Source organism: Eschrichtius robustus, chromosome 17 (assembly GCF_028021215.1).
Source record: "Eschrichtius robustus isolate mEscRob2 chromosome 17, mEscRob2.pri, whole genome shotgun sequence".
Classification (NCBI taxonomy): Eukaryota; Metazoa; Chordata; class Mammalia; order Artiodactyla; family Eschrichtiidae; genus Eschrichtius; species Eschrichtius robustus.
The window spans coordinates 67,248,671-67,276,055 of NC_090840.1; the positions used below are offsets into that span (position 1 = coordinate 67,248,671).

At 39.5% G+C, this 27,385-nt stretch overlaps 1 protein-coding gene across 13 annotated transcripts in view; it reads right to left on the reverse strand.

Annotated features, from left to right (window-relative positions):
* The window catches only part of ENPP2 (ectonucleotide pyrophosphatase/phosphodiesterase 2), a 109,112-nt gene that overhangs the window by 13,269 nt on the left and 68,458 nt on the right, over window positions 1-27,385 (reverse strand). For 3 of the 13 annotated variants that reach the window (XM_068525620.1, XM_068525626.1, XM_068525627.1), the window contains exons 12-21: window positions 23,294-23,449; window positions 21,162-21,270; window positions 18,220-18,345; window positions 14,896-14,927; window positions 14,059-14,186; window positions 10,960-11,047; window positions 10,708-10,795; window positions 9,400-9,584; window positions 6,783-6,834; window positions 907-981 (exon numbers count right to left, since the gene is read on the reverse strand). In XM_068525620.1, coding sequence (XP_068381721.1) covers window positions 907-981; window positions 6,783-6,834; window positions 9,400-9,584; window positions 10,708-10,795; window positions 10,960-11,047; window positions 14,059-14,186; window positions 14,896-14,927; window positions 18,220-18,345; window positions 21,162-21,270; window positions 23,294-23,449 — 1,039 coding nt within the window. The remainder of the gene's footprint in view (window positions 1-906; window positions 982-6,782; window positions 6,835-9,399; window positions 9,585-10,707; window positions 10,796-10,959; window positions 11,048-14,058; window positions 14,187-14,895; window positions 14,928-18,219; window positions 18,346-21,161; window positions 21,271-23,293; window positions 23,450-27,385) is intronic. The other 10 variants (XM_068525625.1, XM_068525631.1, XM_068525622.1 and 7 more) reach the window with 7 other exon arrangements.

Consider the following 27,385-nt stretch of genomic DNA (forward strand, 5'->3'; position numbering starts at 1 on the left):
TCTTTGATCATTATTTGTAAACTGCAACTCAAATATGCATTATTTCAGCATAAAAAGTGAGTACTAATGAGCATTTAAAGTAAGTAGCTTTGTGACATGGAGGAAAACTCTTTAGGTAAGAACTTAAAGGAACATGTATAGATAAAATAAGTGGCATTCAAGGGGGTCCTTTAAATACAAAAGGGAGGTCATCGGTTACCAAAGAACTCAGTTAAGACCCCAGAATGTAGATTCAGACCCCTACGAGAAAGCTCTCCTCTTAGGAAAAAATAAAGGTTTGAAACTTTATTCTTCTAAGAAGAAGACATGAGAGATTAATGTGCAAACCTTCATTCTACACCCACAATAAATGCCTCAAGCTTGATCTGCCCATTTTAGACAGGCTAAAGTCAGAACTGCCATAGATTCATAGAAATCGGGGTCCTGCAGACCAAAATATTTAGAGTCTGAGGCTTTGGCAATTCACGATCCCCTAAGTGATAATCAAAAAAATTTTTTTACTATTATTTCTATGAGAAAAAAGTCAGTTCTGGCAATCACTTATTAAATTATGTATACATGTTGCTTTAATTAAAGCATTACCATTCTACACAAGTAACAGAGAAAACCCTTTGTAGATTACTTTGCAAGACCCTCCCAAGTAGAACTGCTGATTTGAGGCAAAACAGCCCACACTGTTAACAGCACAAGCCTGTTCTGGGTAGTTGGGCTTTGTCAGCATTGCAGTAAATGTAGAAGTCTTGGTAAAGCTGCCAAATTTGGGGACCCACCCCTAAGAATTAGAACATAATATGCTAATATCATATAAATGAAATATAATGAACAAATAAAAAGCCAGCAAATCATAACAGTAGTACTTGGGGTCAGTTTACCAGGTCAGACTTTCCTTCAAAACTCAAACCAAACCTTTTCTAGGTTCAAAATTTCCATTAACGTTTTCCTTGATTTCATTTTTGCTGCCTCTGAATTTCCTGGTTTCAGCTGGAAGCAGAAGTATCAAGATTCTTTGAGAAGCTATTCTCTTTATCATTCAAGTTTTAATGCTTACCCAACACATTCCTCCAAGCTCAAATGCAAACCTGGCATATTATCCAATCTATCCCATTAAGAGGACAACAAAAGAGCAGCCATATTCCTCTATGCAACATTTAGAGCAGCCATCAATCAACACTCTTAGACAATCTATAGACTCCACCAACTCTGGTTCCTCCTTATTTCTCACCATTCCTCAACATAGCACTCCATTCCATGAAGGCTGATTGATTTGCAATACTGCTCATAATCATTGTCAACAACTCTATGCTATTATATATATATGACTCCTTTTCTCTACTGGGAATAACTTCTCTACCAGTCCTGTCACTTATCTCCCTCCAAATTTTTCATTAATGTATTCCCCCCTCATCAAACATATACTGAGTACCTTCTTTGAGCCAGGCCTTGGGCTATGGAATAGAGATACTTGGTAAAGACAATTAAGATAGAGCTCTTACCCTCAAAAAGCTCACAGTTCAATGGGAGAGACAAACATGGCATAAATAACTAAAATGAAATATGCTGCTCACTATATCAGAGATATCTACATAGTGGAACAGGAACACAGAGCACGAAGCATGCCACAGATGGGGATGAGGTGGCATCAGTACGGTCCTTACAGAACTTATGAAGCTAAGCCAGAGTCACCCCACATCCCATTTATGCCTGTTGCCCTGGCATAATTGTCCTTCTCACCTTCAAAAGGGGATGACAAATAATATGGTCACATAGTTCAGCTCCCATGAAAGAGACATGGGGTGGAGAGGGAGAAAAGGACAAGAGGGGAAGAGACATCTTAAGAGTCACTTTCTCCTGAAAGATTTCTCCAGTTAAGCTTCTCCATCTCTACTCATGCTTCTGCTCTGCATGTAGAAACTCAATTTTCTTTTGAAATGTGGGTGTCATAGCTCCCAAGATATGCACAACTGCAGTTTTTGGCACACAGTTGGAGCCCAAATATATCATTATCTGACTAATTTTTTCTCAATTGTTAACTGAGCATGTATGACATGAAGAAAAAAAAATGTAGTGGCTTTGGCAGTCTCCTAATATCCAACCAAGTTCCCCAACTGACCCAAAGAATCTACTTGGGTCTTCCTGTTGCATAATAGTTTCATCTAGGAAAGAGGTGAAATCATCTTTGCAGTAAGAAACACTTTAAGGTCCAGAAGCAAAATTTAGATTTCCCTTTTTCAGTTTATCAGGGTATCAAACAATCACACGTTCTTGGTCACAGCCTGCTACTCCATATGACATCTTAGACAAGTCACCCATTGCATTTCTGTTTAGCAAAAAGTCCCTTGTTGAGCCACAAAAGTGTACTTGAAGCTCAGTCTTTGGACACATAAGTGCTTCATCTAGAGACCAGCCACCCTGGAGATGAGCCTGCAAGTTTCTGCTTTTGAAATATGTTCCTCGTGATTTCTTGACACGGATCTAGTATAGCTTGTGTCTTCCCAGGCTGGGTTCCTACTCCATGAAATTCCAGACAGAGCCTCCATTCCACACCCCAGTTTCCTGTTTACAATAGTGGCTGGCATTTTTGGTACATGCCACGGTTCTCCTCCAGATACCACGTTGGCAAAATACTGTGAGGCAAATCTTTTTAAGTGGTGTGGACTTCCCCAGCGCTCATTCTTTTTGTCTTCCAAAACTTGGTCATCCAGACTTGAGTGTGTGTTTCTTTTCCCTCTTCAGCTTCCTGATTCATATTCCCACAGATTAGCTGGCTGACTTGAGAGCCACATGAAAATCTCTCCTCTTTTTTGTTTTTGTTTTAAACATCTACTCCCACAATAATATGCTCTTACATTTTACCACAAAATCTCTACCCAAGGTCTTTCCTTTTCCTACATCCTTTCTCTTCCTTTGCCTTAGAAGTGTCTACTAGCATTTACTGCCATGTCAAACTCCTCTGGGATTAGATTTGATGCCTCTGGTAGGGTCCTGTTCTTTCTTACCTCAACCCTTAAAACACTACGCTGTAATTCATCAACTGGCTAAATCTCACAATAAAATAATAACTTAATGAGGAAACGGATTTTATCTATTTTGTTTACCATTGTATCTCTACCTCCAACAATGCCAAATATCTATGTGGATAAATAAATGATTGTTTTATTTTTTAAAAATGCTGTTCTTTATGACTTTCAAGAACTGGCTTTCTAGGTATGACCTGCCTAATATTCCCTCTCTAGCTATTCAGGACTGCTTTAAAGTTAACAAGAATTACTAGTGTTTAAGTCGTTTTTCTAACCAAACTAATTTCTCATGGTGTGTGATAAGGAGCCAAACACATAGGTGTTAAAATGATGTTTAATTCCCTTTCTCACAAAGATGATAGTGAATGCCGACCTGACTAAGAAAATACAAAACATGGTTTAGCAATGCTAGTAGAGAAAAGACTAAAGTGAAAATAAATAGTGCAATTATTCTTACAGTAAAAATTACACCTGGCTCTAGTGCCAGAATTGCTTGCTGTGAGAAATTTAAATATTTCCATTTCATTCATTCATTTATCCATTGATTCATGGATTACAAAATGAAAATTCAATAAGTTTGCCAAGACATTACATACATGTGATCCAGAAAAGCAGCCATGCAATTAAGATCCGGAATTCACTACAAATGTAGAAATATTAAAGCTTTAGCAAGCATTTTAGATCACAATTTTTGAAGCTCATATTTATTCTTCCTCTGCATTTTAGTAAAGGACTTGATTCTGTAAGTTTAGTATTTATAATACTAAATCTTATAATAGCCTAAGATTAATTTAATATACCACTGTTTTGTTACCTCAAATTTACCCTGGGTTGTTTCACTGTTGGAATGCATAGCTTTTACATGTGTGTTTGGTACAGATGTATGAGTGGTTTTATGTCACATGACATTAAAACAGCTACATATGAATGTTACAAATGGAATGGGCAGGGCCTGTGGTTTATTCTGAAAAAATCAGCTACCTATAGGTGTATTTTTTTTAAAAACTAGGCAGGAAAATAATACAACTTTACATTTGTATAGAACTTGAGGTCTACAAAATGGTTTAAAAGCCTCAATATATATTAGAGATAGCCAGAAGGGGGAAATGATTACTCTGAGCATAACACACACAGCACCTCGAATTCACGAGGTTCTACTCCAGCAGAGCAGACATTGACTATTTCCAGTGGGGGACTAGACTTATGACCCAGGACACACCATAAAGGCCTGAAAGAACTCAGACCAAGAAAATGTCACTTTGCAGTTGAAGAAATGACTGAGACAAGACCCTTAAGGAGACAGACACCAAGAGACAGAGAGAGAGAGAGAGAGAGACAGGAGAGAGAACACCGAGGCTTACCCATATCCTAGAATCTAAATGAGCAAATGCTTTGCACATAATAAGACAATGATATATAATTATTTGAATTTCATGTAATAGTTTTAAAGTCTATCTTGTATCACTCCAGTTATTGGCAATTGCAAAGAGCCATTATTGTGCACACATACAAAACAATGCTGTATAAACTTAAACAACTTTACCAAAAGTCTATTGAATATTAAACTGTTAATTATAATAAAAATAAATAAAGTCTCTCTTGTATCATTAGAGACTGTCCCATTAGGCCATGAGCAGACCAAGAAGGTGTGCTACCATGATCCTCCCCTAACATTTTATGTCACCGTTGTGAAGTCACATGCTGGAAACTATTGGTGACACAGCTGACAGAACCAGATGTCTCAGAGAAATCAGCTCCCAGGCCAGGGTAGGCGCTCAACAAATACACATGAGGGTCCATTTCCATGAAAGTATATAAACTTTAAGCCTCAGTGACATAAAGTCATCTAGAGATAAGACACATATTCACCTCTGAGCAGAGCAATGGAGCAGTGAGGTCAATAACTATGGCTCTTTCCAGCCCTGAGAGTCAGTGATTCACCTGGAAGATGCCTCTTATTTTCATGCTCAGAAGTCTGAGGCCGCTGCTTATGCTGACTTGTGGGACTGGTTTTGTCCTATGAGCACACTGCCACGAAAAAACTAAATGAAAGATTTTTTTCCCAGATGGAAATGTTTTAGGACCATGAATAGTCAGAGCTTGAATCAGCAAAAACATTAGAGTCCATTCAAAGTTATCATAATTAACTATTTCATTAGTGACTTTTAGAAGAGAAACATCTCAGTAATATTTCTCTGCCTTGGTGAGTGAATATTTGAAAAACTCAAATCATGAGACTCCATACTCCTTGATCCTGGCAGCATTGTAATTTTTCCAATTCTAATGACACCACAGTCCACTAGAGGTTTGATGTCAAACATTTCAAATCACTTCTAGATTTGTGAAGGATTTGTGTACCTTCCATCAACTAAGTCCTATCTCGAAAGCCGTGTTCATCCAATTACATGCCAAAGAGTCTGTGTGTTCTATCATCAAAGAGAGAAGCAGGAGGGTGATGATGCAGAAAGAGAAGAAGAAAAAACATGAAGATCTTTATAAAGAGGGGAAATAAGTCAAGTAAATAAAACATTCCGCTGGTTTCCTCAACCTTTACTTAATCAGATTGGAAATGGCACGTATGATAAATAGAACCATATGTAAGCTAATAACTCAAGTAATGTTCTCAAGAGAATTTGACTACGTGCATCTTTACTGCATGACTTGGGCTGCTGTGCTTGATTTCTGTCTTCTTTTTAATACACTTTTGGTCATTCCCTTGCTGTTACAAGATGCTATCCCATCTGCTGTAGTAACCTGTGTAGGAGCCTTTCCCTCTTTTTCTAATCTCTTCTAATTTTCCTGGGATTTCAAAACCAGAAGGAAGAGCTTATGTGGTAGATTGCATTATTGTTCCTAATTATTTACTGCTCTTTTGTAAAGGATTATGTACGCCTACCCATTGCCAAGTGACTTGTAGGACAGTGTCCTTGTGGAAAGAATATACTTCCCTACTCCACTGGTTTCATGTGCCCTATTTTCACCAATGAACTGGGAATGGAAGTGACAGATGCCTCATCAAAGCAGCAGTGTTGAGACCCATTGCCTGGTTCTGCCATTCCTCTTTTCCCTCTGCCACGAGAAGGGCATGTCCCAGCTAGGGGCTGCTCCTTCAGCCTAGATTCCAGAATAAAAAGTACACATGGGGCAGAGCCATACTTGGCCTAGAGTCAGCATCCTGAAATATGAACAAGAAATGCACAGACCACTGAGATTCTCTTTTTCATCACAAGTTTGCAAAAGTTGACTAATACAGGAGGGTTATTATTGTACGTAAAATAAGAAACTGAGTTAGAGCTCAAGATAATCCTTCTTTGAAGAGAGATTTCTGATTTGGTTCCTTCTGTGCATCCCTTCCCGTAACATACACACTGACTCTGCAGGTCGGTAAGCTTCAGTAGAGGTACCAGCTGCTACCATTTATAACTGTGACTTCCATTCCCTTCATTGAAGTCCCCATCAGCACCTTAACTTATGACCCATCAGATGCACAATGGTATACTTAAGCCCTCTGCTTTTCAGAGGGCTTAAAAGCTATTGAGGAAAAAAAAAGGTAATGGAACTTTTCTGACTTATTACACAGCTGGCATCCTGTGTACATAGAATAAACCAATACCTTTTGCCAGATGGTATAAAAATCACTTTGCAATCCAAATTCAAATTTAAAAAAAAATTGTGCTTACACTATGAAGTAAATAAGAAGTTTCTCCAATTTTTGGAAGCTAGAAAACAAAACTCATCTGGTTGTTTTTTCCATCAACTCCTTACCTTCTGTAGACCCTTTTATATGAAGGCGTTTGTTGAGTTCATCCAATTTGTTCTTCATGTGTGAAAGCCAAAAATAAAAAAAAAAAGAAAAAGAAAAGAGAAGACAAAGCAAATCAGAAATGTTTTTTCTTTCCAGCACCCTTCTCTCTATTTAGTACCCAGCTAAATTCAAAACAGGATCCTAAACTTCATCAATATCATAAACTCTGTAGAGTATTACTACTTTATCTCAAAATGAAATTTTAGGCTCCACTTCCTAGTGATCTATGGTCACGAATATGTTATTTAATTTCTCCATGATTTTGTTTCCTTTCCTTAAAAGTGTGGATAATCATGTTACCAACCTCCCATGACGACAACAATGATTAGGGCGCATATATGTAAATTAATTCGAATATTGCCTCAATATTTCGGATTAATCTCTAGGTACACTAAAGTGATTCCCAAACCAAGTTATGAAATTGCTTTTTCTAAAGCTGAAACATAACGACTCAGCAGTTCTGAAAAGTCACGGCTCAGCAACTCCATCTCCCACTATATATTCTAGAGACACTCTAGCATACGTGTACAAAAAGACATTTGCAGTAATGTCTACTGCAGCATTGTTTGGAAGAACTAACAATTGGAAATTACCAAATAGTCTCAAATAGGAAAATGAATAGAATCATGATGGTGTAATTATATAATTAAATATTAATTATTAGCGGTAAAAATGAATGAGCTAAAACGTCACATATTAATATGCATAAATCTCAAAAATACAAGGATGAACAAATAAATGCAGGATACATATAGTAAAACAGCATTTACATAAAAATATAAAATATCCAAAGCTATCCTATAGGTTATTTTAGGGAACTATATACTAAAAATTAGTTAATACATTATTTAAGAGATACATATGTATGGAGTGAAAGTATAGAGGCCTACATGGAAATTATCTACACTATACTCAGGATATTAGTTACCTTTGGGGTAGAAAGGAAGTGGGATTGGGGTGTGGGATGTCACATGGAGCTTCCATTCGATCTGTAATGTTTTCTTTCTCACAATGTGTGTATTGAAGTATTCATTTTATTAATCTCTATACCTTTTCAGTATGTCTGTATTTTTTTTTTAAGAAAAGGAAAATAGTCTTTTGGAGAAACCCACTGACAAAATAAAGGTGATCTAGAATCCCTCTAAAATGGTTTAAGATAAAATAACCAAACTATTTCTTGCTTCCCAGAAGAAAGGTAATTCAGAAAACAAGATACATTTAATAGATGCGTCTAAAAATATAACTAGAATTCACTTCAAAGACCACTTCCTGTTGACTTTGGCAACTCAACTCCTCCAGCTGAGGTCTTAGAATTACCTACTTTATACTAATTAGCCCTGTTATTTCTTATCAGGAGCTAAAGTAGGAAGGATTAATAAAGGGAAGGAGGTAGGGAAGAAGAGCAAACTTCCTCCCATGGTGGGCCTCCCAAACTGTGGCTCCTAGGCCCCTAGGAATCCCAGAAGGTAGCAAATGGTAGGGGAGGGGGATAGACCAGTAGGAAAATTATTTTCTGAGGTCTAATAGAAAGATCACACATTTGCCTGTAATAAAACCACACATGCAAAAATAAAATTGCTTTGCTTTGTGTTGGAACCCTCTCAACCACTAACCAGTGTTAGTGGTAACACTGGTTGTATCTTCCTGTCAGAAGCACTGATGGGCAACTCTAAAAGGTCTTTGATCAATATAAAATTCAATAAGCAAATTATTACTGAACATGTGTAGTTTGCTTGTTTCAATAACTGTCCAAACACGAGGTGCTGGGTAGTCCCTATCAGCACCCCCAACGCCCGCCCTGCCACACCCTTCCTTACCCTGCTCTGTGCCCTGGGAGACTGATCTCTAGGGACTCATCAAAGAGCGAACTTGCCCTCCAGCTGGGCTCCAACAATGAGAGGTACCAGCAGGGGATTGGGAGGGGTGGATTTACTCCCCCAGCTTCCCCTCTACCAGGTTGCAGTGCGTTTGCTGCACCCGTCTACCAAATTCCGTCGTTCCTTCCTATATAGCTCTTTCTCCATGTGCCAGTAACTGCTCCCTCCCTTTATTGTTGAGACCTAGGATTGGTACCCTATTAGCCCCAGGGTACTTCAGCATCCGTCATTGATTTCCCTCTACCCTGCCAGCCTTTGAAATAGTCTTCTCATTAAATGTGATTGAAACAATCCCTTTAAACCTTCTTTAAAAACCTCTTCTGCATGGGCCATCTGTTTCTTATTGGGACCATGACTGATAGACATGTGACCCAGGTTGAGAAAAAAAAGAAAAAAAAACATTTCGGTTGGGAATTGTGACTCCACAGAATAGCATTATGAATTTTACTTTTTGTTCTTCATTATCTATCCCTGGGCTGTCCAATATGGTAGCCATGAGCCGCATACGGCTCTTTAAACTTAAAGTCACTAAACGAAATTAAAAACTTAGTTCCAAGTGTTCAAAAGCTACATCTGACCAGTGACTACCATTCTGGACAGTACAGATGTACCATTCACATCATCACAGAAAGTTCTATTGGACGGCACTGCTCTACACCCAAAAGGCTCCTCCATGATAAACATTAAAAATTATTTCTACCTTTGGCTCTACCTTATCATCACAGGTACAGCCCAGGTCAAAATCAGACTGAAGGTACATAATCCCTGGGTAATTGGGTCTGGTAACTTCCTCTGGCATGGTTGGTCTGAAAGTGTTAGTACGCAGGAGATGGTTCAAACTTCCATGAGTCCCATTATTAGGAGCTGGTTTCAATCCCAGGAGATCTGATGAGAAGAAAGAAAAGAGCCAGGTACTTTGTAAATATTTTTGATGAGGTATAGGGAGAGTCAAAACCATTCACCTTCCAAGGGCCTGAAAACTTGGAACACGAATTAGAATAGAATAAAACCAAATTTAGACTGTAGGCTCGCTTCTTACTTCCTAAATCATTCCTGCCTGATCATGTCTTGGCAACAACTTTCTGAAATAGTATGTTCATTGCTTGATTATAAAGAGAGACATGTCCAAAAAGAGAGAGTGAAGAAATAGGGCCTTACTTAGCTACTGCCTGTGTCTGTGATAGTTACAACCCAAGGACCATCAGCGTCAGTATCATTGCCCTTCTGCTTCTCTAAAAGTCTAAGGAGACTTTTTATCCCGAATTTTGAAGTGGGACTTATATAATCAATAAATAACCTCTAGTCTGCCCTCTCATGCACTCCACAGAAGTACGGGGACAAGAAGAGGTTTTGGCCTTGGGCCCTAAAGTGCCGCTGTGAAATGAACAGGCTGATTTCACAGCAAGTGAAATGGTTGCCAAGCGAGCATACAGTGACTTGCCTAAGCTGAGAGGTGGGGCAGGGGAGAGCCAGCAGCCAAGATGGGAAAAGAACCCAGGAGACCCGACTTTCAGACTCCCCCTCTAACCACCAGACTGGCACTCCCTTACTAAATAGGAAAAGTTGTCCTCATTCAGCAACTAGAAACTCAAGGAAGAAAAATAATTAGGAGTACATAAATAGCTGGCCAGGATACAAGCTGGCGAAATTTTAACTGGACTGCAATGGGAGAGATGGAGGTGGGAGAAAGCTCTGTGCCGAACTCTTGCTTTACCCAGCCTCTGACCATTGGTGTCAAACTGTAATGCTATGTTAGATCAGCCAGAGACTGCCAACAGCAACACTATGAAAACTCCCCGTTAGTTAACTGTTGACGGAAGACAAAGAAGCCTTAGAAGGGGATGATATTCTGTCTCTTGAACCAATAGGCAAATTACCACATTTTTTGTGTGTGAAAAGATGAGGTGATCCCAGAAAACAGACACCTCATTTCTTTCTCTGACATTGAAAGAAGTTCATACGTTAACTCAAGATTGTTTTCTTGGTTTTGATGAAATAAGTGACTTACCACACATGACATTGTAAAGTTCAATGTTTTCAAATGGAGGCACTTTAGTCTTGTACTTAAATGTTGGGCCATAACCTACGAAAACAGTCTTCCAAAAGAAAAGAAAACAAACAAAACAATTAGGCATTGCTCATATCTAGTAGCAACCCTTCCTCGATTTCTAAATGCTTTGCAAGCTTCACTCACACCACCATTCCCATCCCTTCTTGGAGTCACTAAAACACACTTCGATTCACAGTTCCAGGAGCATACCTGCATACTGTTGACCTTGTTATCAAATCCATGGTCTCCCTGGAAAAAACATTTTCCCGATGGTTTCTTATAAACATCCAAAGGTTTCCTACAGTGAAACAATTGTACAATCAGTCAGGATTTCTCATGAAATCATTCTGATTTAAAAAAAAAACAAAAAACAAAAACAAAAACAAAAAAAACCAGTGCACAAAAAATATCTCTAAGGAGTGGATCTTACAAGTATATTCTTCTCATTGTAATTGCATCATTCCTGTGGTGATGAAAACATGATGCTGTTCTTTTGCCCCAAGTGCTTTTGCTTTGACAATCAGCCCAGGACAAGTTGGCACCTGAAGTCCTGGTCCCCTCCTCATGCCTCGTGCTTGCAAAGCACGAGGTCACAGGTACAGACACACCTTGTAGATACTGCACGTTCGATTCCAGACCACCACAATAAAGAGAACATCGCAGTAAACTGAGTCACATGAAGTTTTTGTTTTCCCAGTGCATAGAAAAGGTATATTTACACTATACTATATTAAGTATGCAATAGCATTATGATGTCTAAAACAACAACACACATACCTTAATTTAAAAATAGTGCTGGGGGCTTCCCTGGTGGCGCAGTGGTTAAGAATCCGCCTGCCAATGCAGGGCACGCGGGTTCGAGCCCTGGTCTGGGAGGATCCCACATGCCGCGGAGCAACTGGGCCCGTGAGCCACAACTACTGAGCCTGCGCGTCTGGAGCCTGTGCTCCGCAACAGGAGAGGCCGCGATAGTGAGAGGCCCGCGCACCGCGATGAAGAGTGGCCCCCGCACCGTGATAAGAGTGGCCCCCGCTTGCCGCAACTGGAGAAAGCCCTCGCGCAGAAACGAAGACCCAGCACAGCCAAAAAATGAATAAATAAATAAATTTAAAAAAAAATAAAAATAGTGCTGTTGGAAAAATGTCACCTATAGACTCTCGATGCAGGGCTGCCACAAAGCTTCAACTGTCTGCCTATGTGCTTCACTAGCTCCAGGACTGTAAGACTCTCCACTCTGGGGCCGTGTTTGTCTGGTTCATTTCTACATACCCATCACTATGCTTCATGCTAAGCACACAGTTGGCACTTTAAAAATATGTGATGTTTAATCAATGAATGGAGATCTGTATTCTATAAAAATGTTTGCATACAAATTTACCTGTCAACAAATTTACCTAGTAATACCACTAGAGAACATAACTGAGTCATAAGCTTAACATATGTAATAGTGGCATAGCTAATAAGAGCGAAGCCTCACCTAGACAGTACCTCCATTTAGAAATAGAAAACGGAAACCTTGCTCTCTAGACATCAAAAGCATCTGAGCTTCTTTGTTGGTACAGGAAGATGCCTTTTGCTTAGAGTCATGCAGCACTTTTCCAAAACACTTTCATGTTTATTAAGACAAATATTTCCTAAGTACCTATAGGTACATTGCACTGAAGTAAAGTGCTTGGGGGAAAACAAAGAAATTAAACTTTGGGGTCTTTGCTCTTAGGAAAAGTACTTTCAGCTTGGGATAATAAGATATGTGCATATAATAACTCAACAGTGCAAGATATAAGTTGAAAAGATTTACTGCTAATTAAAATGCCTGGCTTTGGTCTACACTCATTTGCTCAACTATCTTCATCTTTTACTTAACTCCTACTCAACTCCCAAGTTTTCTTCGTCGAAACCTACAAACGGTACAAGTTTGCTCTCTCTTCCAAGCCATCCCATACTCAGACATACTCAGCCAAGCCATCTTGGTCACATTTTTGTAACTTTTCCTTGAAGACTCCCCATGTCTGTTCTAAATGATCTCAATAATTTCTAGTTTACATACGTATCTCTTCACAATCCTACATATTTAACTCTATGTACCCCCTGACAATTACGGTAGGATATTTGTGTATTTGTCACATGTGTCTCTCTAGATGTTCCATACTGATGCAAGCTCTTAGAGGACACACATTTTCTTGTTATCTTCTCTCTCTTGTAAATTCATTCAAGTACCAAGCCAGAGTACATCTAGTAGTTGTTCAATTATTACTAAGTTAATTAAGACTGAGTCTCAGCACTTTTCTTAAGGAGAAAGTCAGAGCAAGAGTGAGTGGGGGACTTCCCTGGTGGCACAGTGGTTAAGAATCTGCCTGCCAGTTCAGGGGACACGGGTTCGATCCCTGGTCCGGGAAGATCCCACATGCCGCAGAGCAAATAAACCCGTGAGCCACAACTACTGAGCCTGCACTCTAGAGCCTGCTAGCCACAACTACTGAAGTCCGCATGCCCTAGAGCCCGTGCCACAGATACTGAGCCCGTGTGCTGCAACTACTGAAGACCCCGCCTAGAGCCCGTGCTCCGCAACAAGAGAAGCCACCGCAATGAGAAGCCCGTGCACTGCAATGAAGAGTAGCCCCTGCTTGCCTCAACTAGGGAAAGCCCATGCGCAGCAACGAAGACCCAACGCAGCCAAAAAAAAAAAAAAGAGTGAGTAGGAAAGGGCTGCCCCCAGATCTGTGTGAAAGTGATTCAGCTTTGGATAATTAACTCTTTGGAACTGGTTAGAGCTTCCAGACACATCCTACATCAGATTCAAGAGCAAGGAATAGTCTCTTCCATATTGGAGAGTCTTTTGTAGTTCAAAACAAAGCAAATAACTGAAATACTTAAGGCAATGTAAAACACGCCTATAGTAACAGAGGTTTTAAGATTAACAACATTTTCTGAACTCTTCTATAAATGTCGCTACAAGCTAAGTCTCGTCAACGGAGGCCAGACCTGTCCAGTGTGGTAAGGCAATGTCCCAGGTATATGTTTGACTTACTCAAGTAATAAGAATAGAATGTAAATTTGAAAAACAAAACAGAGAGACAAACACACAAAGATGCACTGAGAGGCTACAAAGAGCCACCAAGATGCTGAGACCAGGAACACAGAGATGTATTGTCTCAGGGCTAATTGTTTATCCAGCACACAAGCTCTTTGCAAATGATGAGATTTCCAACTGAGATTTCTTTTCATAATGGCTAAGGACCTTAAAGCACTCCAGCTGCCAAAGGGGTGGTTATGAAGATGAGAATCAGGGACAGCCTATCCCCAAGTTACCTTGCGACGTGCCATCTTCGGTCCACCAATAAATGGATGTCCTCAATTCTTCTGTTGTTGGCGTAGTGCAAACGTTTGGGAAGGTGCTGTTTCATGTAAGGCTTAAAGTGCTGATCTGGTTTTTTACACTGAAATAGAAATGGATATTGAACTTTAGATGGAGTGTCTTCTAGAAAAGTCCAAGACATTCTCTCTAGAAAGAGGAAGGTTTTAAGTCAAACGAAAGGTTAATTACTGAATAAATGGCATTTGTTACCCCTATCAAATGATAAAAGCTGAAAACAAATAGATTCAAAGGGGATTAGATAATGTTGAAGAAGACATAGAAGGCTATCAGAGGGGAGTTAGAAATTTTTAAGATACATTCCTGACTCGTGAGACCATCACGAAGAGCAACTCAAACTCCAAGGCTTTTCCCAAATGCTTCAAATCAAGGGACAGGGAGGTGGGGTGGGAAGGGAGGAGGAGGCATGCTCAGGACCATGTGATTACAGTCTCATGTGCCTTTAAGGTCCCTATCCCGGATGGGAAAACTATGGAACAGGGTGGTGGGCGGATCTGGTTCAGAAAGAGTAAGGATCTGTTTAATCATGAATGAATACTTGTCAGCCCTAATGGCAAGGTCAAATACTCTCATTTTGTATGGTTACCAAGACCATTAGGGAGCCTGCAGCTGTCCATGGGCCAGAAGTTTTGAAAGCTCTTAGGGAAACAAATATACAGGATGGCAGGGCAGTGAGGAAAAGATTCCTGTCACCCTACAGGGGACTTGAATACAAGAGAAGAGTGTGTGGAAGCTACTCCAAGGGCAGAGGCCTGGTGACATGCAATACTTACCGTGAGATTAGCAATAATGACTTTAGGGTCATCTGTTCAAAGAGAGAAGGAGAAAGGTTTCAAAAGAGTTGACAGTAATCACTGAGAGAAATCATTTTTGCAGCGAGAGACTCAATTCTTTTTTTTTTTTTTTCCTCCTAGAAGACCTATCACTTTAGATTTTGTTTAAAATATATGTAAAACTGTGTGTGGATATTTAAAATTTCAGTAAAGTGAAATGTATCTAAATGAGAGGAACAATTCCTACGGTAAATGTCCCTGCTAGGTCCAAGTCAACCTTTCCGGAAGGGAATTCCTCCTTCCAGAGCACCGGGGTACTGCTGGGTAAATTGCTTTTTAAAAATTCTCCCAAATGGTCCCTCTGGAACCTGGATTGAGTTTATTTGAAACTTAACATCAGGAACTAAACTGGGCATTTGGGGCTTTTAATGTAACTTCCTATGTATCTGCAGATCTTTCAAACAAGTGAGCATCCACTTTTAAGATGAATCTTCGAATCCATTATTTTTTCTAAAGGGAATTTTTTTCCTCAGTAATATCACAGGGCTAATTACATAGGTGGTTGCCCCTTTCCAGCTGCAGACACACACATGTATGCACCTCCTTTATTTTCACTACCAGCAAACAAAGGATATTTTAGTCAATACCCTGAACTAGCTAAAAGCAAAACTATGTAAATGATGGCTGTGTATAAACTGTGGACAGGAATATATTATCTGAAGGTCCCCTTTTGCGGGGGGGGGGGGGGTGTGGGGAGAAAGAGGAGGTTGTAGGTTGGTTGGATTTTGTTTTGTTTTCCAAAAATTTGCTTCAGCATGTCATTATAGAATCAGCAGAAAAGGAAAGCAGCGTTCAGAAGAGATACCGACAGTCATGAGGCAACCGTCCCTGGAATATAAACATCAGTAGAGCAGGTCATGTCTCTGTCATTTCCTGCTGCATCCCCAGGGCCTGGTAAGCACTCAATAAACATTTGTTAATAAATATAAATAAATATTTGTTCATGTTTGTTGCAAATGCATGAATAAGCTTGCCTTGCAGCGTAAATATACACTCTTCAAAGACAATGTTCAGAATCTTAGTTCTAAAGCTATGAAATTCGAAGATAAAAAAACGTGGATTCCCTTCTACTTAAATTGGGGTTAAAATTTAGTTGCATCTTTCAATGACAAGCAAATAAGTAATAACGGTAGCAATAATAATTAACCCAAATTGTGTCCCTACCATGTTCGGTCTCTGTAAGGGCTTTGCAGGCACTGTCTCTCTGGTCATTCACAACTACTCTGCTGGAATGTAGGTGTCATCAGAATCCTCACTAAGCCAATTGGCATTTAGAAGGTGGAGGCGGGGGACGAGGGGAACGTGCACACTGGGACCCTGCTGGCAATCTGACTGAGCAAGCCATGCTTTGAACCTCTACATTCAGTGACCTCATCAACCACAGTCCTCAAAGGGACCAAACAGAATGAGTTCATGTTCTTCGATAATGAAGAAAAATAAATAGCACAGGGCAGTCTTGTGCTCAGATAAATCCCAGAGAACTTCTAGGAAATAACAAATGCCTGAGTCCATGTGTGGGACACCAATCCTTCAATTCTGAAATACTCAGCCCTCTCATGCTAACAGCTCCCAGAGAGCAGGGGAGGCCCCCAGTACAGGGTAGTGGTTAAGAGTCAGTTAAGCATCTGGGTTTAAATTCCCGCTCTGCCACTCACTAACTGCCGTCCTCTTAGCCAGTTATTTCACCTCTCTCTGAGCCTTGTTTGCCACCGTTTATAAGAGGAGATGATAATACCTAACACACAGGCCATTGGAAGGATTCAATAAGGTGTGTGTACATCTGGCTGAAAGAGCGAGGTGACGAAAATATCATCGTCATAACTACCATTTATATAGCTTTGACTATGTGCTAAACATTAATCTAAGTGATATGTAGAGAATCTCTCATTTAATCTTCCCAACAATCCTTATGTTACAGATGAGAAGACTAAGGCACAGAGTGTTTAAGTAGCTTGCCTTAAGTAGCTTAAGGTCACAGAGTGAAGCAGCTGGCAAAGATTTGAACCCACGCATCCTGCCACCATTGTTTTTGCTCTTAAACACCTCGCTCTCCCATCTCTCATAAAATGTATGAACGTGTTTTTTAAAATACAAGACATTTAATTATTGGTAGTTATCATTTCATTAGCCTTAGGCAAGTTTTCCTTCCACCCCTAAAACAACCTCCCCATTACTTTTACTGATGTTTCGAAATACCTTTCAGAATAGACAAAAACTTTCTTGCATAAGCCCTAGAATGCACATACTAAATCAAGAGGTACCGTAGTGACTCTGCAGGCCACTCTGGCGAGGGCCTGCCTAGCTCAAGTGAACAGGGAAGACAGGACACGGAGGATAGAAAAGGCATGGAAAAGAGAAGGCAGAGACACCAACGTTTTGTTTATTTCACAGCGTTGCCTGGAGCTGACCTTGGAACAGTTCCCATTTCTGTTGACTCAGTAACATCGTTTGGGAAAAACTTAATTTTCCAAAGCTTTATGCTTGGTGCCAATGGTTTCTTATTCCCAAGGCTAAAAATGCTAAAGGATTTTTTTCTTCCCCAAAATGCAGCATGCCTCCAATAAAACTATACACTTCTCCAAAGCTAGGCGGCTGGGCAGCATGTAAGACATCTTAGCCCATAAATCAAAGTTCTCGTCAGTGGCATATCATAACCCAAACGTGTAAAACAGAAGTGATAAGATTATTCCTGTTTATTTTATTTCTAATCTTTCAAAACAGCTGCCCCTTTCCAAGGGCTTAATAGTGTCTCCTGCTGGGTTCTGTCAATCACTTTTTCTAAAGGTGAAGATTTCCCTTCAACCAGGCTCCTAGGAAGGTTTAGGGTCCGAGGGCACTTTTGCCAACCCTGTCATGGACTCCCTCACTTGAGCGAAAGAGTAAACCTGAACCTCTTGTTGGAAAGTTTGTCTCTTGTAAGCAGAAGTTTATGGTTATACACATGCCTCAAATTAAGTGTATTTTCCACATGATAAAAACAAGAGCAAATATTTACATAACGCTCCGAGGGGCCAGGAACTATTCTAAGTGATAAACATAGATTCATTTTCACAACAACCCTATGAGCTAGTTGTTATTTATCATTCCTTTTTTCAGATGAAAAAAACTGAGGTTTAGAGAGAGTTTCAATGACTCATTCAAGTTCACTCAGCTAAGCAGCAAAGCTAGGATTTCCACCCAAGTAGTCTAGCTTCAGAGAATAAGCCCTTTCTCACTCCACTAAATTACCCTTCTAACAATTTAGTATTTTAAGAGTCAACTTACATTTAGCATTATTGCTAAATTTGGGTCGAATTCTTCCTAGAGTTCCTGGCACTAAAGTAATGTCATCCACATTAGTTAGGTAATTGCTCAAGAATTCGGTTCTATCACATGTGACATCTTCCATTCCTATGGGGAGGGAAAAGAAAGTATTTTCAGGCAACTGTAAAATTAAAATCTCCATACAGACACTAAAGGTAACATTCAGGCCTCTCCTTAATTCGTTTTTCACAACTTAACATGAGGATCCCTCTCTTTTGAGGCTTCTTAACTTGACTTTGAATTTTTGAATGCTTCACTATATAATCTTTTCATCAGACATTGCTTTAGTCATATCATCTTGCAGCACAAGAAGGCTGAAGATGCATCATCTCAATTATATTTTAAGTCATTCAGCAAGACCAACAAGATAAAGGAAGTAACCGTGATCTTTTAAAAACAAATCTATGTACACTGTCATTATGAAAAAGATCTATTCTTTAAAAAAAAAAAAAATCCCAGATTGCTTTAAACTCTTCCCAGCTGGGGGTGGTGTAAATAGCTGTGTCTCTTTTACAAAATGTCATTTTCCAACTCTCTAATGTATCTCGCGACTTGAGTACAGAATCACCAGCCCTCACTCTGCCTTCACTGGTGGCCTTGGATGTTACTGACAAAACAATACTGGCAACAAGAGAGAGAAAGAAAAATGTCAGCCCCAGTGACCACCCAAACTGAAAAACAAAATAACGCTGAAAACAAGCTGTAAACAATATAATCATTTAAAACTGAAAGCTAGCAACTAGAATATAAAAAGGGTCTTGGGAGGGAATTTTTTCACCAACAAATATTGCCCCCTCCCACCCATGATTTGTTTCCTGCCTCCCATCAAGGAGAATTTCTTGATCAATATTAAAAAAATAAATAAAAACAAAAACAAGCTCAGATCTTAGAATCACAAGTTATGGAGGCTGGAAGAGAACTTTATTGTCATTTCAGAATTTATGAGATGAGATGAAGCTATAAAGGTTTAATATATAGCTTTGTACAATCCAGTATCCAAATATTTTTTAAGTGGGGAAACAAACGATTCTGTAAAGGATTCCCTAAGGTTTTGGAATAAAGAAATATAACTCAGAGTGGCCCAGGTATGGTGAAATTCAAATTATCACCTTCTGGGATCCCAGATCCAGACCCCTCTTTTTAAAATACAAATTGGAAGGAAGAGAGAGAAAAACATATCCCAACATAGCACAAGGGTTATATATCTTGCCTTTTAACATTTAAAATCTCAGGAGGAAAAACTGAAACAATAAACAGCTATTATGTTCAAGTACAATGTTAATCCAGGAAGGGGAAGTCCCTAAATACATGTTAATGGAAGACTAGAAGGATCTTTCATTTGCTGCCTTCCTAAGTCACTTAAGCCACCCCAATGGTGAACCATCTCTCTTGCTTTCAAAGTGCTTCTCAAGCATCATTACCCTTCACCCTCCAGCCTAACTCTGTGTCCGTGGTGTTAGTGTTCTCATTCTACAGATGAGGAGGCTGAGACTTGGAGAGGCTTTTAAGTGGCACAGTGCAATTTGAACTCCATTGCAACTCATTCTTACTCCAAAGCCCAGGCTCTGGAACGCTAGACAATACTACCTTTTAAGAAAGAGATGTTGTGCCATCTATTCATCTCAGAAGCCTGCACACTGGCCAGACCAGATTGTAATCTAGCCAAGACTTTTACAACGCTCCAGCGTGTGATTCATTGGAGCCCATCTACTTCTTAGACATATGGCTCCACCATGTAAGCAAATGTTCTTGACACCTCTGGGCAACTTAAATCAAATCAGCTGTGTCACAGGCGCCAGATTCTCTGTCCTATCTGCAGCTCTCCACCAAGTCAAACTCACGGAACATGATTTTGCAGCTGGTTACATTTAGTCCCTGCAAAAGAGCATGTTAGTTCTAGGGTTTTTTTGTTTTTTTGTTTTAATTTCTCATAGATCTTCTAGAAAATTCTATAAAGAAAACTTCAGGCCCAGAGCAGAGTTTTGATTAGGGAGAGTTATCTGCCCTTCTTAACAGAACTACCAAGTCAACTAATTTTCTTCTTCCAAACCCTCTCCTAGGAGGGAGCAGCCCCATATTCCAGAGTCATGATTTCAATTTGCTAGTTCTGGAATGCAGAAGGCACTCTCAGTCTGCACACCTGTGAAATAAGAATGTTCTCTGATGCACCCTCCCACCCCAGCTCTATAAACATATATGTTTATGATGCTCTTGACCCATAAATTTTTCTACTTTATACAGTGATTTAGAAAACTGCTTCCTAAACTGCTTCTTCCTCTCTTTAACAGTCTTCTCTACTGAAACAGGGTTCTCTGATTTGGGTCTTGAATTAGCTCAATGAATGCATGGAAATCACTTTTCTCATAAGCCACTTCTTTGACAAGAAGCCTATGTCTCCACCTTTTTTTAAATCATATTTAGATTTATTTTTTAGCCACATGAACTCTGTGGGGATGTGGCTAGCGGGGATATGTCACATTCACAGAGGAAGCTCTTCATATCACAAGGGAATTGTCTGCAATCTTTTTTTTTGTCATGCTGCACAGCGTGAGGGATCTCCGTTCCCCGGCCAGGGATTGAGCCCAGGCCCCAGCAGTGAAAGCGCCGAATCCTAACCACTGGACCGCCAGGGAATTCCCTGCAACTTTTTAATATGGGACAGATTTTTGTAGGAAGGCTTTTCCTGCAAAGAATAGGAAGATACAGGAATTCCCTGGTTTTGATCAAAATGTATGCAGGGTCATCTCAGGTCGTCTCATAATTTTGAGTCACGGCTCGATTTCTTTCCCCATCCTGAAGAAAGGGGGATGGAGGAAGAAGAATACAACCTGGGATTCTGAGAGCAAGGGTTTCCCCAGCATATCAGAAACGTTATCTATCTGGATAAAGAAACAAAGCTTTACCGTGGTCTCCGACAAAGATGACATTTACACAGCGATGCAGCTTTAATTGTTTCAGTCCATCCATTAATTGCCCCACTGTTTTGTCAATATCCCTCAGAGGATTTGTCATCTGGAAAAAGGAGCAAATTAGTCCCTGAAGGTTTTTTTTTTTCCTTTCAGTATCTCATAGATCTTCTACCCCTAGAACATTCTGGAAAGAAAACTTCAGGCCCAGAGGCAGAGCTTTGTCTAGGGAGATTTTCCTGCCTTTCTACATGGAAACATGGTCTAAGCATTTTTATTTGTATTCTTTTAGTAATGTAAAACCTCTCCTCATTCAATCCCTTTCAAGATTCTTTGATATAAAAATAGAAAAATTAAGGGCACTTCTTCTTTTAGAGATAAAATAGCCTTTCTAAAATGCAACAATGTTCTTTAAGTCCAAGAATTTTGAGAATGAGAAGAAAGTCAGATGGACAGTTTAAGCCTCTTGTTCCCTACGTGAAAACACCTAGGCTTTGAACCATGGCAAGAAGATGGAGGCTAAGTGAATCAAAAGCTGTTCTGAGGTTAAATGGTAACCTTCCACTGGATGCCAAATTAGAGCATCATTAATACAAAGAGATCCATCTAGTGTTCCAAAAAACTTAACTGTCAATTTCTGACAACAATAGATTCTTAATAGAAGGACCACTTCTAAGAAGCAAGCTACTACTTCCCAATGTAGTCCCTTTCAAGCTGATTTTGAGTAAAATAAAAATCTACAAGAGTTCAAACTTCAACAGAAGTGAATCATTGAGCTTGTTCTAGAAGGTTTCTTAGTTAGCCTAACGAAAAATGAAAACTCAGTTCTCTGAAGAACATTCCCAAAGCACAAGAATCATAATCCATCTCTCATGTTCTTGTTTCAAATGGAAGTTTCTGATAGCATGAATGCCACCACCTACTAGAGATTTCCCTCTCCCTCTCATCTCTGTGCAATGGAAAGATTTTCAAGAAACATCCCATCAGACAAACACTTGACAGAACTTTAGCTGAATTTGACAGCTTAGCTACAATCACACATATCCACTCAAAATGACAGATAAGAACGGAAGGGATCGGCATATCTTTTTTTCCTCAGACACATAATCTTATCTTCCATTAGCATCTTCTCAGATGACTCTTGACCTCTCCTCATATCATGTTATCAGTAAAATCAGGTATAAATTTGTTTTTCTTCATGACAGGAGTCAGTATTTCAAATTCTGTCCCAAGGAGTAAGTCACAAGTGAAAGTTTCATAATGACGTGTGCAGCATAATCTGAAGAGACTAACAGAGGGTAGACTTAGTGGTATTTGCTTCTGAGTAAACCGTGCTCTCCTCTAAGACCTTCACCTAGACAAAGAAATACCAAACGCACAACCTATGTCAACCCTTGGCAACAAATTCATTTTCTTTAGTCAGAAAGATGACTCAGGTTAAAATCCAGAACCTAGTTCTTAGTGATTAGTTCAAACAATCATAAATAAGATAGTGCCTTGGAGGTCTCTGGAGGTTTCAAGAAAAGTAACAACCTATAGGCTATTCTGAATGTAATGAAAAGAGTACACATTGCTCATATCTCTATAAGAAAACACACCCAACTCTATCTACCCATTGTTTTCTCTCTCCTTCTGTCTCAGCTCTTCCCTTGTCTATCATCTAAGACCTCTTCTGAACTTGGAAGGTACAGACCACTAATCTAATCCAATATACTATTGAGCTCTAATCTATACCATCTCTCAGGATTTCCCCGACTACCTTGCCGGGTTGTTCTCAAGAACCAAGGCTACAAGAAACTGTGACAAATTCTGTGAAAAAGTGCAAGCAAAACCAATAGCTTTCTTAACACTCATTCAAGCCTAAATATTCATACTAGTTTGGGGCAACTAACTCTAAAGAAAGTAGAAGGTGTTTTTTTTTTTTTTTTTTTTTTTCTAGCTGAAAGATCAAGAAGTCTTCACATCAGTGTTAACCTCTGAAGGAGCAGATTCTTCTGGACTCAAAGCCAAGGAAGACACACCAGACTTTTTCTGAAACATATTCAGCTGATTTTCAAACCAAGGCACTGAAGGAAACCTTCAACTCAGACCTGCCCGCCACAAAGCTTTGGAACAATAGATAAACTTACTTTGTCCTGACGAGTTTCCGCAGCATAATGATCCATCCTATGTAATTTTCTTCTTCTTTTCTTTGGAGGAGTAACTGGTCTTTCCTGTCTCCTCTTAGGGGTAACCTTCCTCTTAGGTCTCTTAGCCGGAGTAAAAGGTGAGCCATAACTACTCTCCTGTACTGGCGGATAGAGATGTCTGGACTCAGAAGTCGTCTGTCCCTCTGGGTCAGATCATAAAGCTCACACTTTGCCATCTGGGGTCAGCAGAGTCTTAGTTAAAAAAAAACTAAGACTCCTTAAGTGAGAAAAAGTTGGTATGAGGGATGATTCGGGGAACTCTACAGAGAGAAGCCTCCTAGATCGAACTTGATACTGCTGTTACGGCTTCTTCACTGAGAACAAGAATATAATTTAAGAGAATCTGGTCATGTGGGTCTCTTTTGGCTGAGGAGCCTACTGTGGATAGACCTGAAGGTGACACAGAATTCTGCATTCCATAACTCCTGCGTTACGGAGAGACTGGTCCTTGGCTGTGAAAAGCTCTCCATTTATAAAGTACTAGCTGAAAACTAAATAGAATACTAGTCACTCGGTCATTTCAAGGTGCAAAAGGATTCATGGAGGTGGTTCCAATTCAGATCTAACAGGTATCTGTTCAGACCACCAACTATATCCAAGCAACTGTCACCTTCATTGGAAAGGATCAGGAAAAAAATTTTTAAACCAAGGATGGAATGAAACGTAAATACCAAGCAGTCCTCCTTGGTCATGAATGTACTTCCACACATCAGCAGAGAGAACTTCCCACTGATAATTTAGGTTTCTGGTAGAGAAGAACTCTGAGCCAAGAGGTAACCATAAATAGAACTGTCTTTTTAAAAATCCTCTTGTAAAATTAGGTGAAATGTAAAAAGTCATCGAGATCTCTTCATCTTGGTATACATATATATATCAAGAAAGAGTCTACTTATACTCTTTCTGTTAGACATTCCCCTTTTAGTGGTGGTTGGGGGGTAGTGGCTGTACTATGCATTTGTTTTGAAAATCTAGCGAGCAGTAAAGGCTGACTCGTAAACTGTAGATAAGGAAGATAACCTTTTGGGACTTCCAAATGCTGGAGAAAAACAGGCCCCTGATTTGCTGATGGTGCAAAGGTGAATTAAAGCAGCAAGCCCTGCTGTCTACCTAGCTGATTTCTCTCGGTGGGACTGTTCCGAGACTCATTCAAATGCAAGAAGGGCCAGGAGGAGGAACGATGTTAGTGTATCCAAAAAGGAGGCCACTGCCATGCGATTTCACTGTTTCCAGAGCAAGCCACTGCAAAGGCATCGCCACAGCTGTCTCATCCTCTCTCTCCGGCAGAGCGATGGAAGGACACAGCCCCACGGACTCTGGTTTGGTTTGGTTTTTTTTTTTTTAATGCCTCTAGTTTTAGCCAATTCCCCATGAGATGAGAAGCAAAAGGAAAAAGAGGGTTTACCATTTCATGGTCACCGAATTCATTCAGCTAGCGCTCAAGTCTGCCCATCAGACACTCGGCCATTTGCAAGAGACCTCAACATTCCGAAGGCTCCAAAGACGAGCCCTTCTGATTGCAGCAGGTTAGAGGAGTAGCAGGAGAAACAGCATTTTAGTCAAAATGAGTTTTCATCCAGGGATTATATCGCACGGGTCTCCTTCTTCGAATGTTAGAGGTTGACAATAGCTAAGTTTTCACTGACCAGCCATACTTTAGCCTGACTTTAGAAGATTTAGCCTGAGGTTATTAAAAGGATGGGAAGGAGAGGGGCAAATTTCCCTGCTTTTCAGAAGGATACTTTGCCATCTGAAGGTAGTAACTAGCCAGCCAAAGCTCTGCCTCTAGGCCTGAAGAGCAGCCGAACGGAGAGTCACAGGGAAAGCATAGAAGCTCAAAGAGAAAAAGGTTGCGCCAGTAACCAAAAGCAAGCATATTTTCTGAACATTCACCATTACACTATGAAACCAGGAGCAATATGCCATTTCTTGACGCTATTAGCCCAATGTTTGCGAATCGTCCTGCAAAAAGTATACTCAGGTATTAAGCGAATAAAGCACAAACTTCAAGTGTGTTGGAGCACACAACATTTTGCCAGATTGAATCCTTTCGATTAAATTTCAAATGCAAGGTGTAAAAGAGAACATGTTACTGATTTTAAAAATAATATTTCAGCTACATGCACAATAAGTGTAGATGAGGGATATATAGGTAGATAAACCAATTCATCTACCACTAAAAAGAGGTTTTGCTGGCTTTGGTTTCATGTTTTAAACTGTTTTGTTTTTCTTTCAGTAAAAAGTAAGATTCCTAGAACCAAATGAGAAGTAGTTGAAATCTGAAAACATCCCTTGCTTTTTTGGGAGAAAGTGACCAAGTTCTCAGGTTATCATAACTGAAGATACATCGTAAGTGTTTTACCCCGTAGATATACGAGAATATCCCAGTTATAAGAAGCATTAATACTAAAAAGAACATAGCATGAATACTTCCAACTCTTAATTCAAAAATACTCAGGAAAAAGTGTTTGTATATTTATGAGAATCCTGAACATAGAACCATCATTACAGCAAATTAAAGCATCCTATATTATGCTTCATTTATCACTGCTCAGGACTTAAGAAAGACCTTTTAGTTTATTTCTCGATCAAAAACACACTTTCAAGTAAGTAATTATAACTGAACTACACATATTAGAAATCCAGAGATGTTAATGAATAAAGAACATTCATGGCTAAGCCATATAACTTTTAAGGAAATGAAAATTATAAGAATTATACCTCCTCTGTGTTGTAAAAAGCCAACTTTTGACATAAAAAAAACGTTCTGTGTGGTTTGAACATAGTTATTAATGGACCACTTTGCTTATCTCCTGGACTAAAGGAGAGTTAAATTATTTCCTAGTCTGGGAGTCAGAAGTTCTGTCTCCAAGTTCACTTACCAACTGAGCAATTGGAGTAGCTCCTAACCTCTTAAAGTACCAGCCTCTGGCTTTTAAAAGAACGACTATACCAATCGCTGTTTGCCTATGCCACAGGGTCTTTTAGGGGATACTATTATCCAAGCAAAATTGAACCTTTAAATAGGGTACATGGAACTGCTTAGGGTTTGGGGTTTTTTTTTTAACATCTTAATAAAATAAGGTTCCTATTGTTCACTTTAGATTAATCTCAAAGAAAATCATCCTAAAGATAAAATAGTCATGCTTGCTCTGGCAAGAATAAGATTTGTGTTTCATGTATGCAGATGTTTATCTCATTTTATCATTTGTGTTTCATAGTCATGCACCAGTGGTTAAACATCAAAGGAATAGGAAAAAGAGCATCAGACTTATATGACTTCAGTGATTTAAGGCAAACTAGGAATGGGTTCGCACAGCCTCTAGTTTCCAGTGCTTAAGGAAATCACCACTGAATTGATGTTAAAGCATTCAGAAGTATTTATGGCTCCTTAGTATTTACTGTCTTTGTTTAAACATGCTGCATTTTGATCAGAAATACTTAAACCAAGACACACTTATCTGTATTTCCTTAGTCATCCTTATGCTGAACATAACAAACTTAATTATAGCCAACAGTGTTGCCATCGGCTATCAGAGAATAAGAGGTAGTTCCCATCATCAAAGAGTTTATGAAACAATTTCTCATCCAAAATCAAGTTTTATTATGTTGATGTAGACCTCACCACCCTAGTAAGAAAGAGAGGTGGAAAACATTTAAAATATTAAAAGATTTAGATTTGCAAATCCCAGCATATTTTAAAATGATCTATGCTGAAGCACTGGGAAAATTTCCATCTCTCGATAAAAGAGGAACATAATAAAATATCCCCATCCCTTTCCCACCTCCTGAATTTGAAGTTATACTGGATACTACTACCTTATAGACAGATTGTCCTCTGCTAAGAGCCCTGAGTGATACAAGGGTGTCACGTTGCTCTGCTAAACAGATTCATTCAACAGTGTATTTCTCCCAGTTAAGAATTTGTTTCACTTAGGGGGGTGATGGATATATTCATACTCTTGATCGTGGTGATGGTCTCACAGGTATATACCTATGTCAAGATTTATCAAATAAAAAATGTCCAATGCTATC